This window comes from Rhinatrema bivittatum, chromosome 4, assembly GCF_901001135.1.
Source record: "Rhinatrema bivittatum chromosome 4, aRhiBiv1.1, whole genome shotgun sequence".
Taxonomy (NCBI): Eukaryota; Metazoa; Chordata; class Amphibia; order Gymnophiona; family Rhinatrematidae; genus Rhinatrema; species Rhinatrema bivittatum.
The window spans coordinates 68,383,937-68,409,101 of NC_042618.1; the positions used below are offsets into that span (position 1 = coordinate 68,383,937).

At 40.7% G+C, this 25,165-nt stretch overlaps 1 protein-coding gene across 5 annotated transcripts in view; it reads right to left on the bottom strand.

Moving 5' to 3' along the window:
- The window catches only part of SAMD4A (sterile alpha motif domain containing 4A), a 337,199-nt gene that overhangs the window by 192,473 nt on the left and 119,561 nt on the right, over positions 1–25,165 (bottom strand). The window contains exon 1 of one of the 5 annotated variants that reach the window (XM_029598288.1): positions 1,331–1,441. The exons of the other annotated variants lie outside the window; for them this stretch is intronic. Within the exon in view, the coding sequence (XP_029454148.1) occupies positions 1,331–1,406 (76 nt within the window). The 5' untranslated portion in view covers positions 1,407–1,441. Of the gene's footprint in view, positions 1–1,330; positions 1,442–25,165 lie in introns of those variants that run through there. 5 annotated transcript variants of the gene reach the window in all.

A 25,165-nucleotide genomic window follows, 5' to 3' on the forward strand; every position in this document is an offset into this window, starting at 1 on the left:
TTGGATAGGATTTATAAAACATAGAAACATAAGAAACATAGAAATGATGGCAGAAGACGACCAAACGGCCCATCCAGTCTGCCCAGCAAGCTTTCGCACTTTTTTTTTTTTCTCTCACATACTTATCTGTTTCTCTTGGCTCTTAGTAACCTTTTTTATTCTATTTCCCTTCCACCCCCGCCATTAATATAGAGAGCAGTGTTGGAACTGCATCTAAGTGAAATAGCTTAATTAGTTAGGGATAATGCAATAAGCAAGCTACACCCATGCTTATCTGTTTATCCAGACTATGTAATTCAGTCCTTGTTGATTGTTGCCTGAATATAGATCCACATTTCTTCATTCCCCCCTGCCGTTGAAGCAGAGAGCTATGCTGGATATTTGTGAAGTGTCAAACTTCTCCCCTGCCGTTGAAGCAGAGAGCTATGCTGGCTTTGCATTGAAAGTGAAGTATCAGGCTTATTAAACCTCTTGTACTTGCAAATAAAGGTGCATGGCAATCATCCCAGTAAAGGCTGACTCCAATTGAACCGGAAGCCCAAAGGAGTCAGAGAAAACAGCAGGGACAAAACAAACATATCTTATCCAAATAAACACCTCGCCTTAATCTGATTCTGTTACAACCAGCACTTCATATCAAAAATGATTATTTTCTTCACAACTGCCACATCTGTTCTTTGCACATCAAGGAATTTGTATTCTCCACTCCACCTCTCCTAGGATAGCTTGAACTTACATCTAAACACTGCATAACACAAAGCAAAGTATACAAGATGGGTGGGAGTAATGGACTAATTTATATCATATAGAGGAAGTGTGTTATTTTGTTGTATTCCATTGTACCTCTTGTGTCTCCTGCATTGTACAGGCATACTGGAAATACTAGAGGAAAACAAAGGTATTGTAACTACTGAATACAAAAAGGAATGCACACATCTGAAGAGAACTGGCTGATGCCAATTATGCTTGTTATCCTCTGGAGGATTCCAGTAGTACTGGCATGCTAAGTTAGCTCTTCCAAATCCAGCAGGTGACCAACGAATTTCCTGAGTGGGCCTCTCAAAAATATGACCTTATGATGCCAAAAGCAAATTGTAAATAGTGTCCAATAAGGAAAAATTTTTTAAAAAATGCAAAATATCAAACTATAATATTAATCATATACAACATATCAGAATAAAGTATCAATTCAAATATACAGTCTGCTTGAAACAATACATCTGAAATCCTTTTCAGCTACCACTAGATAGCCAATTTTGAGCCAACAGGATTCAGTGGGATCCAAAGTTATTCAGTGGAATGCTGGATATACAAACTAAATCAGCAGTACCTGAGACAGTGGCTGCCAATGATCCACAAAGCCAATCAGTCAAGCAAGGCCTGCATCCTATATCACCCTGGGTCATGCAGAAGGGTGCTGTCACATATACTTGCTGCAGATGACAAGAATCCACAACAATGTAGTAAAGGGAATATATGTCTTGCAGCCTCTATAATCAAAAGCCAGACAGATCCCATATATTAGTCCCACATAAAGCAATGGCATGCTCTAAAAACAACAAAAGAATATAAGGAGGAACGATAATGCAAGATAGTGAAAATCATTCATATGCCTGACTTTGTACTAATTTTCAGTATGTTGTGTTTGTCTTTAAGATATACTGTGAAGGAAGACATATTTTCGGAGAAACTTTCTATATTTTGTGATAGCTTTTGCTGGTAAATTGATGATCCTTCAAACCAAGTTTAAACGTAATTGGTGAACTTTAATGAAAGTCATCGTGTTTCTGGACAGAAGGATGGATTGAGTTTTCATACAAGTTCTTTTCAGACAGACCGGAAAGTACTAAAAAAAAGTTTCATACATAGAAAAGACTGATGAAACATAATTATGCTCAACTGAAAACACATTAATGTAAATAGGTCATCCAGCTGCACCCAAACTAATATTATTATATATGTCTACATTTTGAATACCGGTTTCCATAACACAAGAGGGTTGCTTGCAGATTCGCATACATGTACTTTAAAATGCAATCAACCTTAGCTAGGCCAAGTTGGTAGAAAGTCAGATCATATCTCCTGTGCTTCTTATATCAGCATCTATTTATTGAAACACATGGAAGAAAGTAGACAGTCACTCAGTGGCACATGGTTCAGAGGGAGGTATCTTTAAAGGATACTAAACCAACAGAGGAGTTAGGGAAACCCGATAGAGAGATTCCAATAAAAGCAAAAGTAGCCCGTGTGCATATAAGAAAAGAACTACTCGAGTTTTAAAAATTATAAATTACCCCTATCAACTAATAAGCAGATTGTTGAGACAAACAAAAAACATACTTTGAAATGTAAGTAGTGTAAAAAGATGGGAGAGTTAAAATGTATAGTACTTAATGAAGTGGTAGACAGAATTGCCATCTCAGAAACCTGATGGAATGAGGATAACCAATGGAACAGTGCTATACTAGGATACAAATTATACTGCTATGATAAAGTGGATCAACTGGTGGTGGGTGGTGCTTCAGGAGGTTAAATGCATAGTAAAATTTGTATGGGTGAAAAGTCTGTGTGTGATGGGGAAGAGTATGGTCTTGGGGTATGCTACTGTCCACCTGGCCAAAATGAACAGACTGATGATGAAATACTAACATAGTGTAACCCCAGTGATGGTTGAATATGAATACTAGTTCCAGAGGCCATATCTCAAACTTCTATTTTAAATGGAACACTTATTATGCCATTAGAAGTATTTCCAGGGTGTCCTGCATATGGGGAAGTTTCCTTTCAAGGTCCTTCACATTGCTTTTAGTTTATTCCCCACTATAATATCATTGCACACAGCACCGATGACAGCAGCATAAATAAGCATTAAAATCACGACTCATTAAAAACAGCAGTTGCTTGGTGGTTTCCAATATTTCTCTTTTACTGATAAGGTCCAAAGATGTCCGCATTAAAGTCTTTACAGCCGAGTACTTCATTTTCAAGATGGTATAAGTGCTTTTCAAGTATGTCTGTGACTACTTACAGTCTTTCCCAAGTTCACATGTTAAATCCAATTGATTCAGTTCTCTTAGTTACTGATCTCTTCCCTCCCACTGGATGCAGGGTAAAGCCATGGTGCTTCCCTCCCAATGCAGCTGAAGTATCAAAGATGGAATTTAAGTTATTTAGTCTTTTATCTCCTACCTCCTCTCGTATCAGTCTCCTCACTCTCCTCTTTTAGTATCAGGGTGATACTTACTCCTTTTCTCCAAATCTCCAGCAGATGTACATAGGCCCTGGATGGGGTCCATCTCCACTCCTCTTTCCCATTTCTCCTTCTTCCTCTTAGGATGGTTGGAATTCCTCTTCTCCTTGGATCTTGATGTTCACAGATTCCTCTTGCATAAAGAGAACCTCTCACATTAGATTGAAGAGCAAAATTAAATAGGCTTAAAAGAGTCCCAAACGATTGGGCACTCTAAACTTAAAATCAATTTAAGATTAAATAGTGTATTGGGAGGGTCAAAAGATCTCCATAGAGATTTTAAATTAATTAACAGAAGCAACCAGAGAACACACACTACATACTGACTCTGTAAAAGAAAACAAGGAATCCACGCAGCAAAATGGTGATCTGTCTTTATAAACCAGAGACACACCTCCATTGCAAGTTTCTACATGGGGGAGCTGCAAACCCACTAGGTCATTTCTACATTTCTCCCCACACAAAATGGTATATTCCTGACTAACTTTAGTAGGAAGCTGACAGGATCCCTACAAAGCTTAAGCAAGATAAATTTGGCAGCACAGTAATAGCGGGAGATTTCAATTACCCCAATATTGACTGTGAAATTGTAATATCAGGACATGCTATGGAAGTAAAGATTCTAGATGAAATAAATGACTGCTTCATGGAACAGATCAGATGAAAGGGGGAGCCATTTTGGACCTAACTCTTAATGGAACAGGATTTAGTGTGAGAGAGTCAACAGTAGTGAGGCTGCTGGCAAGAGTGATTATAGAGCAATCAAATTTGTCTTAATGTCTGGAGGGGAAGACATTATGTAAATCTACAGTTCTAGTGTTAAACTTTCAAAAGGGAGACTAATAAAATGAGTTTGTAACTGCACCTCTCAGTTTTTTCTGAGGTTAAGAGTTTACATCAGGTGTTGCCATTATTTAAAATTACCATCTTGAAAGCCCAATCCAGATGTACTCCATGCATTTAAAAAATTGGAAGGAATGCCAAACAGCTACTGGCATGGATAAAAGGTGAGGTTAAAGAGGCTATTTTTGCCAGAAGAACTTTTCAAAAATTGGAAAAAGGATCCATCTGAAGATAATAGGAAAAAGCATAAGCATTGACACATTAAGGCAGACTAAAGAAGAATTTGAAAACAAACTAGCCTTAGAGACAAAAACTCATAATATAAACTTTTAAAAATATATCCATAGCAGGAAGCCTATGAGGGAGTCAGATCAAGAGGTTAAAGGGGAACTTAGGAAATATAAGGCCATCGTAAAAAGACTAAATTAATTCTTTGCTTCAGTGTTTACTGAAGAGGATGTTGGGGAGATTCCCGTGTCAGAAACTGTATTCAAAGGTGATAATTCAGAATAATTGAAACAAATCATGGTGAGGCTAGAAGTCCATTGTATCTGAAGATTGTAGGGTGGCCAATATAACCTCAATTTTCAAAAAGGGCTCCAGGGGCGATCAGGAAAACCATAGACCTGATTTCAGTGCCGAGAAAAATCATGGAAACTATTCTAATGAACAAATTAACAGAACACAGAAAAATATGGCTTAATGGGACATAGCCAGCATGGGAAATCTTGCCTCATCAATCTGTTACATTTTTTTGAAAGGGTTAATAAACATGAGGATAATGGTGAGCCAGTGCATATAATGTATTTGGATTTTCAGAAGGCGTTTGACAAAATGCTCCATAAGAGATTCCTCAGAAAATTAAAAAGTCATGGCATAGGAGGCAATGTCCTATTATGGATTGCAAACTGATTAAAATATAGGACACAGAGAGTAAGACTAAATGGTTAGTTTTCTCAGTGGAGAAGGGAAAATAATGGAGTACCCTCAGGGATTTGTACTGTGGCCAGTGCTTTTTAATATATCTATAAATGATCTGGAAAGGGAAATGAGTGAGGTGATCAAATTTGGAGATGACACTAAATTATTCTGAGTTGTTAAATCACAAGCGGATTGTGAATAATTGCAGAAGAACCTTGCGAGACTGACAGGCTGGGCATCTAAATACCAGAGGACATTTAATGCGGACAAGTGCAAAGTGATGCACACGGGAAAAACTAAACCGCATTGAAGTTACACAATGTAAGGTTCCACATTAGGAGGTACCACCCAGGAAAAGGATCTGGGTATCATAATGGACAATACTTTTAAATCCTTGGCTCAGTGTGTGGCAACCATCAAAAAAGCAAACAATGTCACGAACCGAGGGTTTGGAGGCCCTCCGCTACTGTCACGAGCTCGGAGGCGCGGTTGTCTCTAAAGCGAGTGTTGTGAGCCCTTGGGCCACGGCATGACCCAGGGAGGAGCCCCAAGACACACCGCAGGAGATGAGCTGGTGCATGCACGGATAACAAGAGCAGGACAAGGCTGAAACAAGAACAGGGGTCCTAGGTCTGACCCTTTACCGGACCTGCACGCCCCAGGATGACCAGCAACGCAATGTTGATTGATGAACAGTCCTCTGACCATTCCAAGCCCTTTTGGACCTGTCGCTGGGTATGGCAATAGGCGGCAGGCTGGACAGAGGATGAGGGCAGACGGAGTCCTTAGAACACAGAAGACTTTGGACTAGGGCTGGAGCAAAGACATCACAGACGAGGGCTGAAGCGAAGACATCATAGACGAGGGCTGAAGCGAGACACTGTAGATGAGGGCTGAAGCAAGGGTCAAGAACTGGTTCAAGACTGCGATGCAGCACGCTCTACACAGTCCACCCATGGAACTGGTCGCGGACCATGATGGGCACGATGCAGACTCCAGGAGGAATAATGGAAGCTGAAACCAGGACATGACGAAGGTCCTGAAGAGGCCTGCCCTGGGACGCGCCCTACACAGCCCCGTGCGGGACTGGTCGCGGACCACACCAGGCTCAGAGCAGGTTCAAACAGAAACTTGACATGGATGGACGCAGGTTGCAATAGGCTCTGAAGACCGGGACAAGACTGAAGCAGGATTCGATTCGCAAGGATTAAAAATAACGGACTGAAGCAGGAAGTCTTCCAGAGTGTTGCACTGCAGAGATGAGGATGGACTTGTACCGTGAGGCGCCCTACACAGTCCACCTGTGGGACTGGTCATGGACCACGACAGCAGTATGCCAGGAAGATGGACATCTGGGAACCAAGGCATGGAGGCAAAGACGAAGGCAAGGACATCAGGAACATCGTGACAATAGAAGACCTGGACGAAGGACATCTGGAACATGGAGACGACTGAAGACCTGGACGAAGGACATCTGGAACATGGAGACGAAGCTGTCAAAGCAGAAGACGACCACGGAGGACCTGGACCAGTCGGAAGACACAGACAACTGTGGAACCCGATCTGAAGGCCAGGAACAACTGAAGAAGAGGCCCTCTTATAGGGCTGAAGCAGGAAGTTGTCATCAGATGGAGCCAGTAACACTTCCTGTCGCTGGCCCTTTAAATATTGTGAAGAGGCGCGCACCGGTGCATAAAAACAGGCAGAAGAGAGAAGAAGCACCATGGACAGCGGTGCTCTCCTGCACCTTGACGCAGAGGCGCAAAGACAGGCAGGCAGGCTTCAGAGCGGCCTCCAGATGACATCGGAGCGGCAGTAGCTCTTCCCTGCTGCTCAAGGAAGACTTCGGCGGCAGCACCATGCCGCGAGAGTGCTGGAGGGTGCAGCCTCCAGGCCGCAAGTCTCGGCGGTGGCACTAGGCCATGAAGGAGGCAGGGAGAGGCAGGCATTGGCAGAGGCAGCCTCCCTGCACAGCAAGGACCCCGGCAGCAGCTCCCTGCCGTGAAGAAGGACCGGCAGCGACAGAGTCAGCCCTGCCGCGCAGGACAGAAGGTGGCCACGGCCTCCGGGCTGCGGTGAACGGAGTCGGCGGCGTCCTGCGGCGTCGGAGAGCGAGGAAGGTAGGGGGATCTGTCTGCGGGTGCGGGCAGATTCACATCATGATGGATATTCATCCCTAAACAGTTGATGCCAGATCTTATAATAGAAAAGTTGGCCAGGCACAGAGGCATTTTGATTTTAGATCCTACGCAAAAACTATCAGATTTAGTGTAATTGATTTTATAACCCCAAAATGTACTGTAACCTTCAGCAGATCCAGTAATACAGGGGCCAGTCTGGAAATATCTGTGAGGAAAAATAAGATATCATCTGTATATAAGGAAATGTTATAAGTAATTCTGCATTTTAAAACCAAATAGTTTCCTCTCTCCCTGAACCAGGACAATCAATGGTTCTATAGCTAAACTGAAAAGAAGGGGGGAGGGTGGGCAACCTTGCCTGGTTCCCCTGTGAATATGGGAAAAAAACAGAGAGCCCACCATTAAATACATCTGTGCCTTAAGGTTGCTACTTAATGCCCTATTTCAGAAAATAAATTTATCCAGGAACCCAAACCTCCACAGCACCAGAAACAGAAATCCCCAAGAAATACAGTCAAAACCTTTATCTGTGTCCAAGGAACTAACTAATTCTGGAATTTTCAGTCTGTTGGCCAGAAGAATGATATTAAGCAATCACCTTGTATTATTATATAGACAGATGACCCTTGACAAACCCAATTTTGTCAACCTGCACTAAATGAGGGATTAATGGACTACAATCACAACTGTAATACCTTGACCAGAATTTTTACATTTGCATTCAGAATGGATATAGGATGGAATGAACTGCAGTCTTATAGATCCTTACCCTTCTTAGGTATTAAAGCTATTAAAATGTCTAGAGTTGAGACAATAAGATTAACTGAGTTAAACAGCTCACAAAGCAACGGTGTCATTACGGTTGTAAACCAACGATAAAAATCTAAAAGAAAACCATCAGGACCAGCATTTTTATGAAAATAAAGGGTATTAATAGCTTTATAAATCTCTGCCTCACTGAGAGGGTCTGACAGAGTCTCTTTTTCCCCCCTTGAGACTTCCAGCAATACCACCCTGCTTAAAAATCTTTTAGTTTTTTTCCTCAGAAACCTCCATGGGATCAGAATATAAGGAAGCAAAGTGATTTTGAAATAACCTAGCAAGATCTGAGGGCAAACATTGTATTTCATCCGCTGGGTCTTTAACCCCTGCTGCTGCCAGCTCCCTGGAGCCATTTTTTAAACTGCCCAAGTGACCCACTTTATTTCCATGTTTGTAAAACTTTTGACGGGTAAAAAAAACAGAGAGATTTTTCAACACCTGAGGTTTGCCGCCCTGTCAGTTCATTTTGCACCAAAGTAAGCGTCCTCAGCATTTTGGGATTACAACAATCTACCTTGTGTTTGTCTTCCAGTACTTAAATCTGTTGTAAAGGTTCCTGTAACCTTTGTATGCTTACTTTATTACATTAACTGGCATAGGCAATAATATTCCCCTGCAAAACTGATTTAAATGTTTCCCATCACATAACGGTCTATATTCATTCGACGGGTGATGCAATTGAAAGTCAGCCAAAGTAGACTGGATTAAGTCCTGAAATCCAGGGCTTGTAAGCAGAGACAAGTTAAGCTTCCATCTGCCTCCACACCTACCATCAGGTTCCATACTCAGGGAGAGCAATATAGGATTATGATCTGATATATGGCCTGGCAGAATGTCATAGTGAGAAATCCTAGCCAGCGTAGATGAGCTACAAAGAAAAAAATCAATTTTGCTATAAGTTTGGTATCTAGATAAAAAAACATGTAAAGTTTCAACCAGTAGGATTACTGTCCCTCCAGATATTCATCAAGTCTAACATCTGTATCCATGAGAGAAAAGCATGAGGGCGCATCAAGAGATAGTCCTCTGAGCAGATCTGTTGATTCTAGAGTCCATACATGTATTCCAATCCCTCCCAATCACCAAGGGGGTCATTTTGTAAAGCTTATCACGTGCGATAAGCCGCTATCATACGCGAAAAATCCCTTTTCGCGTGCGATAGCTTGCTAGGGGCGGAGTCGGGGTGGCATTGGGGCTGACTCTGCGATGTCTTCACTGGCGGTGATAAGATAAGCCATGTTATCGTTGCCAGTAGCGCGCCCAATAGCATCTCCTTTTACGGTGGCGCTATTGGGTGCGAAAGCCGGCAGCGATAACACGGCGGTGGTGCAATGGCTGCCGGCTTTCGCAGGTCCACCCCCCCTTCGCCCCCCACCCCCAGTTTTCACTGGATTCACCATTCTGCGATAAAATGGTGAATCCAGGCCCATGTTTGCAGTATTGAATGTAGCTATTCTATAGAAAAAAGATTGCTAAAATACATCCTAACTAGTGTTAGGTCTATATATATGTTAATTAGGATCAGCTTAGTACTGTACAATTCCCCTTCAATAATCACAAATGTCCGTCCGAATCAAAAAAAGACTGACATATTACCAAAGATAAGGAACAGTGTACCAAAACACACATCCCATGGCTCCTGGAGTTATAGGAGGCAGCAAAATTCTATCTAACCCAGTCTCTAGTTAATTTGGCATGCTTCACCTTAGAAAGATGGGTCTCTTGTAAAAAAAAAAAAAAAGTGTGTTCTGTTTTTTCAGAAATTGCAAAATTCTCTGTCTTAATTGGAGATGAAATACCTCTGACATTCAAAGAGACTATTTTAACCTGTGTCCCCATCCATTAGATGTGTATATATATATATATATATATATATATATATATATATCTGCTCACCATTGATTGTGATCCTATATATATATATATATATATATATATATATATATATCTCTCACTGTACTGTTACCTTTAAAAAATATTATTTATTACTGTTTCTATTCTGTAATTTTCTTCCATTTTTATAAATTTTATATAATGTTTTACTAATAGTTATTCCCATTTTACCCAATGAGTTTCTTGTCAAACGCCTACCGGCGTAATGTTTCTGTTCAATGTACACCGACGTGATATCTTTGATGAATGACGGTATATAAAAAACTGTTAAATAAATAAATATACATACACATATATATACATACATATATATATACATATATATATATATATATATATATATATATATATGTATGTATGTATATAATTATATATAATACAAATATTAGATATTCCATGACAATTAATATAAATAATTCCAATCACATAAAATTATTTGAACTGTTGCCATCTGCTCCTTAGAGAAAACATTCCAAACTTTTCACCAGGTTTGCCAAAGCATCTCCCCATTCATGCCATGCTCTCCTAAGGCATATCCACAATTAAGAAAGGAAGGGAATGTGTGACACTATGTAAAACTGTTGTTGGGTTTCAGAAAATAGTTATCAGTTCTGTAACCCACATAACTGGTTTATTTAAACAATCTTCATAAGTAGTACAGTTTCCCAACACAGCCATGTTTCACCCGATGGGGCTGCATCGGGAGGGACACACAATAAGGATTCTGTGTGAAGAAACAAATGAGATTCAAAGTACGAACAGAGACGCATACAGTCAGAAGAGAAACTGTTACAGTACACATACCAAAAACTGTCCATAAGAACATAAGAACATAAGAAAATGCCATACTGGGTCAGACCCAGGGTCCATCAAGCCCAGCATCCTGTTTCCAACAGTGGCCAATCCAGGCCATAAGAACCTGGCAAGTACACAAAAACTAAGTCTATTCCATGTTACCGTTGCTAATGGCAGTGGCTATTCTCTAAGTGAACTTAATAGCAGGTAATGGACTTCTCCTCCAAGAACTTATCCAATCCTTTTTTAAACACAGCTATACTAACTGCACTAACCACATCCTCTGGCAACAAATTCCAACTTGTAAGAATGCCAGAGGGTTCACACGCATCTAAAATTGAAATAGCTGAATACTCAAAAATTAATACATAAAAATTAGATAAACAAGTAAGCAGATAAATAATGAGGAATACAAACTGACCTAATGTTGACCCCCATTAGGGCAAGGCCTTAAAAAAGAAAATGAAAATAAGTAAGAAACTGGTTGCAAGACTAACCTGTGAAAACGAAGAGTTTATATAAAGGGAACTGATCTGCAAAAATGATCTGTAAAATCCTAAAGTGGTATCAAAGATCAGGGGATCAGTTTGACATATTTATCTTCTAAAAGAGAAGGAGGATGAAGGCATGATCGCGGGAGAAATTAACATGTAAAGATATGCATGAATCTCCTAACATTAAATCTACGCTAGGTGTTCCCCAAGGCTCCTCTCTATCCCCCACCCTCTTTAATATCTATCTACTGCCCCTCTGCCAGCTTCTCACTAACCTTAACCTAATTCACTACTTATATGCTGACGACGTTCAGATCCTGATCCCTATAAAAGAATCACTTCCAAAGACCCTCACCTTCTGAGATAACTGCCTCAAGTCCATCAACCACCTACTCACAAGCCTCAACCTGGTCCTCAATGCAACCAAAACATAAATTCTTCTCATTTCCTCTGACCATTCTACCAGCCATGATCTGACAACCTCTACTCCTCAGACCACTCAAGTTAGAGATTTAGGAGTCACCATTGATAACCATTTAAACCTAAAAAAATCAATCAACAATATTACGAAGGATTGCTTCTTTAAGCTACAAGTAATGAAAAGACTCAAACCCCTCCTCCATCTCCAGGACTTCAGAACGGTACTTCAGTCAACAATATTCTCCAAAACAGACTACTGCAACTCTCTCCTCTTAGGACTTCCGACCTCTGCCACTAGATCACTACAGATGCTCCAGAACTCAGCAGCCAGGATATTAACCAACACTAACCGGAGAACTCACATCACCCCTATACTTAGAAACCTACACTGGCTACCTATTAAACACAGAATCTTGCACAAAGCACTCACCATTATCCACAAATCCATACACAACCAACCTCCGTTAGACCTTCAGTTCCCACTCAAACTATACACATCTGCAAGACCCATCAGAGCGGCACACAAAGGAACCCTTCAAGTTCCCCCAACCAAATCCGCTCGACTAACCTCCACAAAAGAATGGGCATTCTCCACAGCTGGCCCCATCATCTGGAACAACCTGCCGACTGATCTAAGACTAGAACCCTGCCTGACTACCTTCCGAAAAAAACTCAAGACTTGGCTTTTCGCCCAAGCCTTCCCTTAAGCCTAACATTGCTACAATTCTTTCATTTAGCTCAACAGACCAAATGCCCGACCCAGCCATTGTATATTCATCCGTGTTCATTCTCCAGTTTTTTCTGTCCTTTACTTCCTGGCTACCCTAGCCCCAAGTTCATTCTCCCTGTTTTTTGTAACTGCGCCTCGGCCTTCTTGTTATATGGTTTTGTTAAGTTAACCCCTAAATTTGATGTAAACCGGCCTGATATGAAGCTTGTCATGAAGTTCGGTATAGAAAAATGTTAAATAAATAAATAAATAAATAAATGCGAGTAAGATTTACAGTAATTTCTTATCAGTCATCTATTCTAGGCAGTTCACAATTTAAACATACACAATATAAAAACCAAAGGCAGGTTACATAATAACAATTAAAACCCCCCAATACTCATCCAAAGGCCTCATGAAACAAATGTGTCGTCACCTACTTACGAAAGTTCTTGTAATCCTGTAGCTGACGAATTTCCATAGGAAGTGTTACGTCAGCTGGCCACGGAGCCTGTGACCGACCTTCCTCACCCAACGTCGCGCCGCCATGGCGGGAGTAGGCCCCAGCTCCCCGCCAATGAAGGGTAAATGCCCCCGACGCAGCTCTCCATTTCGTGGCCCTGCTTGCCATTGGCGCTTTTCAAGGCAGGGCAGAGATGCCGCCGCTGTCTGCTCCTTTCATCTTGGCCCCCCAGGCGCTCAACTCCCAAGTTCATTTAAAGAGCCTGCGGCAGGAAAGGGCTGCCGGCCCTTCCTGATGATGTCATCGGACTGGGACTGTTTAGGGCAGGCTCTGGCAGTCTCCATGCTTCCCTGTGTGTGCTTTGTTGCTACTCCTCTGCTCCAGTTCCAGCTCCTGTTCCAGTACCTGTTCCAGCACCTGTTCTCCTTCTGACGGACCTCCTTGGCTTTGACCTTTGCTCGGACTTGAGCTTGCCGCCTGCCTTAGACCCTTTGCTCGGTCTTGACCTCGCCTTTTGTCGTCTGCCTTCGACCCTTTGCTTGGGGGCCTGACCTTGCCTCTAGCCGCCAGCCTTGATCCTTTGTCTGGACCCGATCTCGGTTCTCGCTTCATCCTTCCAGAACCCTTCGCTGCCACCTGGTACTCTGCCTCCGGACATCTTCTCCGAGATCAACCACGTGGAGGCCTGCCTAAGTCCAGCCCCGGTACCCAAGGGCTCAACCTGTGGGGAATGAGGGCTGGTATTTGCGAAGCTCCAGTCGGCCTCCACTTCCCACTTGGCCTCGCTTCCCAACCAGTGGGGACCCATAGGGGCTTCCCCTACAGGTGGCGCCAACACCACCTCGGGCCAGGGGTCCACCTCCACAACAGGAAGCCCATTCCACAAAGAAGGGGCATCCCAAAAAAATGCTCTATTCATGGTCTCTTGCAACTTTGCTTTGGTGCCTCCAGTGACTGATAACAAAAACACCCCCTCCAAATACAACGATGAAACTGGAGAATACCATGAGACATGTTTCTTTAAATAGTCCTGCCCCTCCCCATGAACTGCGTGATATACCAAGGATAAAATCTTTGACTGACAGGGGGCCAATGTAGGGACCTCAGCCCGAGTAATGTGGTCCCTCAAAGGGGTCTCAGTCAGCAAACGAGCAGCCGCATTCAGTACCAATTGCAATGCTCTCATCTGACCCTTAGGCAAACCTATATCTAGGGCATTACAATAGTCCAGGGTGGAAAAAACAAATGCCTGGATCGCCACTCTGTAATCTTCCTTATCTAAAATGTATTTCAAGTGTTGCAACTTACGAAGCAAAAAAATCCAGCTTAAACAGCAAGCAGCTGTCCCCTAAAAGAGAAAACATAATTCATCACTACCCCAAGATTCTAACTGAGGACAGGATAGATTTATCATCTCATCAAAATATATGCACCGGGACACTCTTTGTAGGACCCCTACAAATATAAAGAATCTTGGTCTTTTTGTGTTCGATAATAAACGCTTTGAGCACATCCACTCCCTCACTTTTCCTAAAACGTGATATCAAAGTGACATCTAACACTGCCCCTATTGGAAATGTAAGTTGGAAATAGTTAGCATAACTCATAAAAAGACCCCAAGATCTTGAAGCTATTGACAAAGAGGAAGCATATAAAGATTGAAAAGAACTGATGACAGAGATGACCCCTGAGGGACACCTATCCTCACTGGGGCCCAGACACCTATCCTCACTGGGGCCCAGACAGAGCTAGAATCAGCAATACACCATCTATTGCCATTGATCTTCTAAAAGACAGCCAAACCAGTGATGAACTATATACCGAATCCCAACCTCCTCCAACCTCTGCAGCAAAATCATGTAGGATAGAGAATTAAATGCGGAGGATATGCCTAAAATGATCATACTCTCTCGCCTTTGATCTAAGTCCCTCAAGACAAAATCTGTCATGGAGATCAATAAAGATTCTGTTCCCCAACCCCTTCCTAAACCCACACTGCTTTTCATGCAAAATCAAATTATCTTCTAAAAAATTAACTAATTGATTCAGATCACTCTATCTAATTTTTCCCAAAGAGGGTAGAACTATAATAGATCAATAGCTAGCCAGCTTCTCTAGAGGTAAACAAGAACTCTTCACAATGGGACGCACTATCTCCTTTTTAACTGAGTAGGCATTAGCCCTTCCTCTAGGGACAGACTGAATAAGGAGGTGAGTGTTAACAACATATCGTCACCCACATTTCGAAAAATCCACAAAGGACATACATCTAATGGGCTGAAAGAGGCATTTAATACCAAAAGGGCCTCTTCTACTTCTATTAAAGCAACTGGTTCAAAATTAGTCCAACCCAGGTATTCTCTAGAGCTTAAATCCAAAGGTTCAGGGGCAGAAACAGATACAATGTGTGATTGAATCCTAGAAATCTTATTCAGAAATTAGAAAAGGTGTTACAATCAATCTTGACTGTACTATCCTTATCAGTCATTGGCCCATTTAAATGCAAAATTTCATTAAAGTTTGAGGACGATTTAAGGAATCTTGAAGTTGCCTATAAAAGATTGTTTATGATTACTTTCCAACTCCTGTTTGCATTGTCTTCTTAGTTCCAAAAATTCCTGCTTTGAAATGTGAGTCTTCCATTTACTTATGGTTCTTTTCTTATCCACCAAAGTCGCTGAGTACCGTGGCTCACGATTCCTCAATAATGATAATGATAAAATATTAAATGGAGCTATTTTATCTAACACCATGGAGAGATTATCTTCCAGTGACTGTATCCCATTAATAATGGAACTACAGTCCAACTTACCCTTCACATTATCCCACTCAGACCAAAGTCAGTCTAAATTTACTGGTCCTCTTGATAAATGCTTTACTTTCTTACCTACAGAAGTAGTGGTTCTCAGCTGACCAAAAATATTCAAAAGACACCAAGTAATTATCTGACTATATTACTTCTTCTAAACAGAGTTCTTTCACTAAATTACTTGGTTGCAAATCACTAGGAAAAAATAAGAAATCAAGTATATGGCCCACCCGATGATTAGCCTTTTTTATCACTTGACAGTGGCCAATGGCCTCTGTTGCATTCAAAAACTGCTACACAGCCCCCACCGAAGTGCAGTCAATTCTAATGTTAAAATCCCCCAACAACAAGACCTGGAGGTCTATACACCAACCAAATAGCCCAGGCCCCTATTGTAGTTACAATACTTTCATTGCCTTCTCCCAGCTTACGAGTGGTCTCCGTAACAAACTTTCCTTAAATATAAAAATCACCCCACCCCCTTTTTCCCATGGCGAGCATGGTGATAACATCTGTATCCCGTAGGGCAAAGTAAATTTAAATATCTGCCTCCGAATGCCAGCTTTCAGATAAAAGAAAGAAATCATGTTTCGCATCAGTCAGGACTGCCAGAATCAAATCACTCTTCAATCGTACCAAACAAACATTAATATAAAAAATTGAAAGTGGAATATCAATTTCTTCCACGCTGATTGAATTTCATCTGATTAAATTCTTACTATTCACCCCTCTCTGGCCCCCCTTCCCAGCTCACAAAACCCATATTTCCCTTTTTACCCATTAAAACAGAAATATGAACCATCATACATACAAAGAAAAAAATTATTATAAAATAAAACAATAGATTTATGACAACTTCTCTCTCCCTCAATAAATGCTGGACTAAATTCCCACTTAAATACTAACAAGGGGACCAACAAAGAAACATACTCCCAGCCTGCAGCCCTTCTCCAGCTACTTACCTCTAATAATCCTGTTGACAAATCGGTTCTTCACCTCTCCAAATTTTCCTCATCCAAAAAAATACAGAAAAACAGGGCTACGAGCCAAATATCAACTATACAATAACAACGCTACAATAAAAATCCCCAATACTACTGAAAATAAAACAGTGAAAATAAAACACTGTTGGAAATAGGATGCTGGGCTTGATGGACCCTTGGTCTGACCCAGTATGGCATGTTCTTATGTTCTTAACGGGTTCTACTCACAATTCCACAAAAAGGATATCCAGATATCCTTTTAAAAGTAAAACACTCCTATATGATATAACTATAACAATATTCAAGAACAATACAGTTATATATATCCAAAACGTGGTATAACTTATAGGCCTCACCTAGAGTACTGTGTTCAGTTCTGGAGACCGTATCTCAAAAGGGATAGAGACAGGATGGAGGCGGTCCAGAGAAGGGCGACAAAAATAGTAGGGGGTCTCCATCAAATGACTTATGAGGAGAGGTTGAAGGACCTAAACATGTATATCCTAGAGGAGAGGAGATGCAGGGGAGATATGATACAGATCTTCAGATACTTGAAAAGTTTTAATGATGCACAATTGATAAACCTCTTCCGTTGGAAAGAAATCAGTAGAACTAGGGGTCAAGTAATGAAACTCCAGGGAGGACGACTTAGAACCAATATCAGGAAATATTTCTTCACGGAGAGGGTGGTGAATTCCTGGAATGCCCTTCCAGAGGAGATGGTGAAGACAAAAACAGTGAAAGATTTCAAAAGGGCATGGGATAAACATTGTTGATCCCTAAAGGCTAGAGGATGGAAATGAAGAAAAGAGCGCATGGGGGTAACTTGCTGGTGTGGTGGTTACTACCCTCAACCAATAAACCTTCATACTGTTGATACAACTCCATTATTGCTCTTTGCTTTAACAGCAGGGGGGAAAAGAGGAAAAGGAGAATTAGATTCAGACAGCAAGCAGCAAGGACATTGAATTTTTGGTCTGGGAAAACAAATAAGCATAGAGGGAAAACAAATAAGCATGGGGGTAACTTGCTGATGCAGCTGTTACAACTGTTAACTAATAAGCCTGATGCTTTGGATGCAACTCCAACATTGCTCTGCTTCAACGGCAAGAGGTAACCAAAAGGGTCCTGACTGATGGCTTGGGAAACTAAGTAAGGGGATGACTTGTATGGCGCAGCAGATGCTACCATAAGCTTGCTGGGCAGACTGGATGGACCCTTTTGGTCCTTTTCTGCCATCCTTTTCTATGTTTCTGTATCAATATCTGGATGTCAGGAGTCTTTTCAAATGCAGAAAAAAACCCATGAAAACTAAACTCCAGCCCTAATCAGAGCAATATAGATGTGCTCCTCCCATTGTCTGTCAAAACAGACTCCATAAATAAGAAATAAAAAGTAAGTCTAAGGCATCAGACAAAGCAAAAAATCTTCTTCAAAAAACAAGAACAATAAAAATCATAGAAAATAGGGGGGGGGGGGGGGGAAGTTAATTTCCCGCCACTATCCATGTCACAAAACCCTAGTGCAGTCAGTCACGGACCCGATCCAGAATGTTAAAATCTACAGTCATTCCAATAACTAAACTTACTGCTATGCTCTAATCATATAAGCTCACATATGCTCATAACACTCTGGAGCTCATCCTCCAGCCGGAGGAACTGGTGGATGCTGCATCTTCTGCTCCATTCGTGAACCGCCGAGCCTCCTCCACTGCATCAAAAAAAAAAAAAAGTGCTTTATCATCCACCAGCCAGGCAGAGCATTGTATATGAAAGTTCCCACTGCTGCAGAGTTTTTTAAAATATCTGTAAAGCTTGCTTGGTTTTTCTGTAGCGCTTGGGAAAAGTCAGGGAAAAAAGAAAGTTCGATTTTGGTTGAAAAATATTTGCTGCAGCTGCCTAGCCTTGGTGAGCATATTTTCTTTATCCCTACAGTTATGGCATCATGTTATCACTGCTCAGGACCTACTTTCTTCCTCAGGTAGAGGGGTCAGGGCAGATTGAGCTCATTCAAACTTAAAGCATCCCTTCTTCGCTTCTACTCCCAGTGCCCAGCAGCCATTTTGAGAAGAAGGCCAAGGTGTTCTGGCCCTCGTCTTGCTCTGGAAAGCCAAGAAGGCTTTTTCGCCGCCTTCTGTTTTCTAGATCATCTATTTTTGCTTCAGTAGAAGCCAATTTTCTTTCTAAAAAGTCTAATTATTATTATTTTTTTTTTTTTGCAGGCTTCCGTTAAAGAAATCTCCATGTTTTCTTGCACAAAGGAGACTAGCATGGCATGGCACCTTCTCCACAGCTACCCCCCAATTTGGCATGAAGTTTTTCTGAGAAAGACAGTCTTTGCAGTATCCAACAGTGTGATGGGGTAGGCCATTCATCATCAATGGTGGAGTTCTTGATCAGCTTCTTAATCAACTTCTGGTACCTTGCTAATCTGCTGTGATTTTACTGATTTTTCTGCCCAAAAAGCTACAATGATTTCCTCTGGCCATCTCTGTTCATATTTGGCTCTTTAGGTCATCTAAATACAAAGAATGCACAGGATATTCTCTAGTGACCAGAATAAAAAAAACAACTGCCTGCATCCTCTCACTAACAGTGCATCATGCGACGCCCCATTTCTGACAATTTTAATGTTTAATTTTTGATTGTAAAAATGGGAAAGATGGAACTATCTATAATTATTTGTGTATAGTTGCATTGATAATCTATAATTACGGGTTAAATTACTATATGGTATACTTAAATTTGATATACTGTATCGGTGGCCAAAATGCTTTTCCTTGCTTTTGGTTTTCAAATCTTCTTCTTTATCCAGGGGACTGGCTGCAGCAGGGAGTACCAGGATAACAGGGTGCTTGGTGGCTGCAGAATACCCCTCTCAGAAACCAACACTAATGTAGATACATTTTTGTCTGATGTATTTAATGCTTGAATGGATGCATGTGTGCATCTGGCTGCAAATACTCTCCTATGACAACATGGTTGCTGTGTTCATTTAATTTATGTGAATTGTGTGGCCAGAGTATCAGGGATACCAGGACTGGCAGATCATCTCATGATGACTTAGACTTATGTTGACAAGGCTTTAAAGTAATACAAGATAGAGAAGAAAAAGGAAAAAAAAAAAGAAGAGATAGGGAAGATTGAGTTGCTTCCAGATTCCTTTCTACACTGAATAACCATCATGTTTTTAAACGTCAATCATGGTGAAACTGAATGATTTTATTTGAAAATGTGTTTAATCACCAACTATTTGTTTTCAAGGACGAAAAGGAACTGAGAACAAATTAACAAGTACTTCCAGGGCATGCAAGCCATAATTCTCCAAGTTTGCAACCAGAAAACACATAGAGGTTAGTAAATTTAAGTAGCTTGCCCTGTTCAACTACTTGTCAAATCAAGTGCAGCATATTAACACAATGGGGTACATTTGCAAAAGGGTCTAGCTGTCTCTCTTCAAGCTTTGGGTGACTCCATCTGCCCCTCTGAAAATTTACTGGAGCTGATTAGAATCATTTAACTGTTCAAAAAGCAGATAGCTCTGGAGACATTCCTGGGGATCAGGAAAGACTTAGCTGACTAGTCTTGATTTTGAGTATGTGGCAGGTGAGCATAGCTCCCTAAAGTGCTGTAGAGGTTTTAGCACTGAATCAGCTTTGCTTGTGCTTCTTTCAGAAATCAGCCTCTCTCTTGACTGGGAAAAGGTGGTACTTGTCTTTCTGGACATGACAGCAGCCTTTGACATCATCAGTCACCATCTGTTGAACATTGGTATTTGTGGCATAGTATTTGACTGGTTTAAATAATTTCTTACGAATAGGAGTTTCCATGCTGACTGGAACTCAAATTCTTTAAAATCTCATCCTTTAACCTACGGTGTTCCACAAGATTCTGTATTATCTCTTGCTCTCTTTAATTCATATCTTTCACAATTAGCTACATAAATTCAGAGTTTTGGATTTAGCTCTTATTTCTAAGCAGATGACATCCAAATTGTGGCTAGCACTGATCCTAAATCTTCTTTTTTCCTAACTGAATTCAATATATGTCTAACAAAGACTGCTGACTGGTTGCACTCATCTAAATGAAAAGTCAATTGAGGAAAATCTGAGGCTATGCGGTGTGCCGGGAACAATGATCCCAGGATCCTCCCCTCCCTCTCGATGTCTGATTCTTCAATCCAGCTAACAGACAGTGTTTCTAACTTGGGAGTCAAACTGGATCATACACTTAGCTTTTCATCTCTAGTTTCAAAATTTATTTTTTTTATAGCAAGCTTTTTATTTTGTAAGACTCATCTGATGGCTTAAACCTTTCCTTGAAGTCCATGACCTTAAATCTCTCACATATGCTTAGACTACTGAAATTCTTTGTACCACGGTCTCTCATCAACTCTCACACACAAGCTTCAGATTACCACAGCAAAACACATTTTTGGGGGGGCAAGGGAAGCAACCATGTACTCCTCTTTTACAGGATCTCCTTTGGCCCCCAATCTCCTGGTCACATTCAATTTAAATTTGGTTGTTTTAACTTTAAGGCTCTTCGCTGAGATACCTCCCTGCCCCATATTTAGCAAATCAGTTGGTTCCAGACCAACCAGCTAGATTAATACATTCTTCATAATCAGAGTTGCTCAGGCTTCCATCTACCACAGAAATTCATCTTGAGCAAACATGAGAAATGTGTTTTCTTATTTAGCCACCATGTCTCTGGAACACCCCTTACTCTTTTTGTGCTCAGAAAAAATATTCAGAACAATCAGAAAGCTTAAAACCTGGCTTTCTTACAGAGTTTTTGGACTCTAATTCTATATTAAAGTTCGTTTGTTATAAAACCAAGTTTTCCAATGTATAGTCATTTTCTTTTGATTTTTTTTTTGTTGTACAGCCTTGTGTTAGCTTTTATTGATTTTAATCTAATTTAATTTTAGTTTGTTTTGAAATTGTATTTCCTTTGTTTATAGTGTTAGTTTATTTCTATTACTACTACTATTTGTATATTGTCTTGATTAATTGTAAAGAAAAGTGATCCATCAAGCCAAATATTGCCCAACTAGGTCGCATACTCATCCTGCTATGAGAAATTCATCCCTATGGTGCTATCCAAGAGTCTTAAGGCTAGCCAAGAACCAGAAGCTCAAACACATCCCAAAAAAACACATAGAGTAACTTAAAAAGAAGTTATTTATGCCTTCAATGAAGATAAAGCACTGTGTACACTTAAGAGCACATATGAAGCAGTTACCTGGGCAAAATTGACAGCTAAAAATTTCCCTTTCCACTGCAAGAGACAGTACATTGTATGAGTACTTTTACTCAGTCCTCATAGTAGTGAGGCTGTCAAGCAAGCATGGACTTTAAAAATTGCCCCCGTATGATTTATGAAAGCATCACACTCAGAACTTTGCATTTTAACACAGAAGACTTCTGGTCAGCTATGTTGAAATTCTGCTGTATGCAAGCAGTGCCTCTAACTCACTGTAAACATGAAACTTGAAGGAAAGAGGGGGCTGAGAGGAGCAAAGAAAGACTGGCCAGATTCATTTTCAAAACTGGACTGGTTAAAAGCATAAAAAGGAGGCCTGAAAAAAAAAATTCCACTTTTGTGAAATCTCCAGGTGCAAGGCTCCAGTAACTCTCAGGAGGCAGACAGAAGAACACGAGTTACTCAAAAGTGTTGCAAAAAGTAGTATTCTCTGCTCACAATCTTTTCATAACCGAGAAACCTGGGTTTTAAGTTATGTATCTGTTCAGCGACTTCAGAAAAAAATTCACTGGATGGGCAAGTTATGGCCTACTGGGGTCATGAGCAAAAACAAACGAGCAATCTCAGTCTCAGTTCAGCACTCTTACTTACATTGAGAAGTAACTGAGAAGGTACACAGGGCAGTCGTAGATCTGGAACACTGAGCAGATCTGGCTTAGCTGGAGATATGGCACTGAATATCAGTTTCAGACCTTAATATTTCCTGCTATTTGCCTTCTGCAGGCCAAAAAAATATCTGAATGAGTGAAACCTATTAAGGGACAAAGGTCTTCGAGAATTCAAAGTTAACTTTTAGACTTTAAACTCCTCCTGCTCAATCTCTTGCTTTATACTTCACCTTCTTGGGGGCAGTCTTCTCATATCTACCATGGGCTGAAGTTCACAGCAGAGCCAGACAGCTGCTTTGTGGGGCTGGGGAGGCCTCAAGCTGAATAAAGGCCAAACCAGACAAAAAAATATTCTTCCATAGAACTTCCTCCGAGTATAAGAAGCTGACTATTTTACTCCCCTGAACGACTAATTAAGAATCTGTTGTGGTAGTCTGGAATGCTTGGGTTTCCTGATGGGTTGCAGAAATGAATAATTCATTTCACAACCATCTACATTTTATAAAACAGATGCTGGAAATGCGGAAAGAGTGATGTAGCGTCCAAGCCTCTTCTCAAATCATCAATTCACATATCCATTCTGTAAACTGACTTGTGAGTACAGTTTCCATTACAAAATACACACTGAAATGCCAGCTATGAGTCATCAAAGTGCTCAGCATGGCACGGAGCTAACTTTCCCTGTTTTACCATGTATGAATTGGCAACAGCACACAAAAACTGCAAGAGAAAAAAAAATATCTGAATGAGTCAGATATTCTAAGGAATACCCTCACAGATTATTCCATCTGTTTTTGTTTTAAATAGAGACATGAAACTCTGGGGAAAAATGCTGGTTATTTCATTTTCCTAAAATGTAAAACGTAACCTGAAAAATATTGGCCTTAGACATCCTAATAAGGATTCTAATCTAGTGCTACATATGTGTTCTTAATTTATTGGCCACTTTACATCAAGAATGGCATGCAAATTGATAATTATTACATTCAAGATTAAGTTTATACACTGTGCATTCTTTATCATTTCTTTGCTGTAAGGCGTATTTTTTTTCTTTTTCCATCATCTTCCATTTTCGCACAGTCTTTAAACGGTTGGCTTCCTTTAGTGCTCCCCTTCTTAAAAAATACTGCAGTTTGTTAGCCCTTTATAGGCAGCTGAGTCCTGCCAAGTAACAGCTGAAAAATAGCAAATAATGCACAGGAAGCAAACATTTTTCAGAGGAAAGAATGCACTAGAGCAAGCAGTATGAGGCTCCAAGAGGGGGTAGACTCAGGAGCATCATCAGGGTGGTGGAGGCAAATACAGTGACATAATTCAAGCCTGGGAAAGGCACAAAAAAAATACTAAGGTATGAGGAAGTGAGGGTTTATGGAATTGCACTAGAAATGAAATTGCGCAGATTGGCTGGACCTTATGGTCCTTATCTGCTATCATATTCCATATTACTATATTTCTAAATTTCATTTTTCAGCAAGCTGGCATGTTGAAGCTAAGACCTGTCACAGGGCCAGGTTGCTAAACTTTCTTTTTTTTTTTAAGTTTTCATTTGAATCAGAGGCTGTGTCTTATCTATTGATTTTTTTGGGGTTAAAAATTATCAATCTAGCATATTTTTTGGTCAGGGAAAATTCACAAGCCTCATCTCTCTGAATCAACATGTGGCTATCTTTAGAAAGCCATAGTACACAGTTTCCATGATTGTCCCTATTTGCCTATTCTTTTCATTCCAGATTTATAGTATAGTGCAGAGCCTTGGTGTGTGCCTATGACCAATATGGCCTTGGTCATAGATGCTGCTACTCAAAGAGTACCATAGCAGTGCCAGAAGAGGTGCGGCCTCACCAGAATTGGTTGAATGGCCTGAGGAGGAGAAGTGGCACAGCCTGCCCTGCAGGAAGGAGCACAAGGCCAGAGCTCGGTCGGCCCCCAGGGCCTGAAATAATATTTGTCCGTCAGCCACAGGGGCTAAGGAGGAGACCTATGCTGTTGCTTCAAAGGGGGGGGGGGGGGGGTGGGGGGAGAGAAGTAATTAACGGAGTGCATATATAAGTGTGTGTGTTTGTGAAAGAGAGGGGAAAATGTTTGAACAGCCCCCCTTCCTCTTTGTCAATGACAATCTCAGGGCAGCTGAAATCAAAAGTTCCCAGGTATGGAAAGTGGGGAAAAAATACTTAGTTTTAATTAATAGGTATTATTTAAATGTGTGTGTTTTGAAATATTTTACTGGTATTTTTAAAATTTGTACACGAGTTTTTAATTATTAGATGTTATCTGTTTTGAATTATTCTTTGTTGGTATGGCTTTATTACTATTGAAATTATTTATATATCTTGATTTTATTGTTTTATGAGAAATGGTAATGTTTCTGTTTTTCCACTGTTGCACTGCATACAGAGTCCAGCTTCTTGTGGTTTCCAGTTCAATTTTGTCTGCATGTTTCTTTTTATACTTTATGGTCTCTTTATTCTGTAATTGGCAAGAGTGAGTCTGTGTTGTAGTGTGTGGCTGAGGTGAGGTATTCTGCTAGTGTGAAGTTTCTGTGAAGTGATCTATAGTAGCTTGGCTTGTTCTGTTTTCCTAAAAGGAGTTGTATTGGTGTTTTAGGGCCTGGTGTAATATTTGAAGTGTTGCCTTAAGAACATAAGTTGCCAAACCGAGTCAGACCAAGAGTCCATCAAGCCAAGTATTCTGTTTCCAACAGTGACCAATCTATGTTACAAGTACTTGGCAAGTACCCAAACATTAAA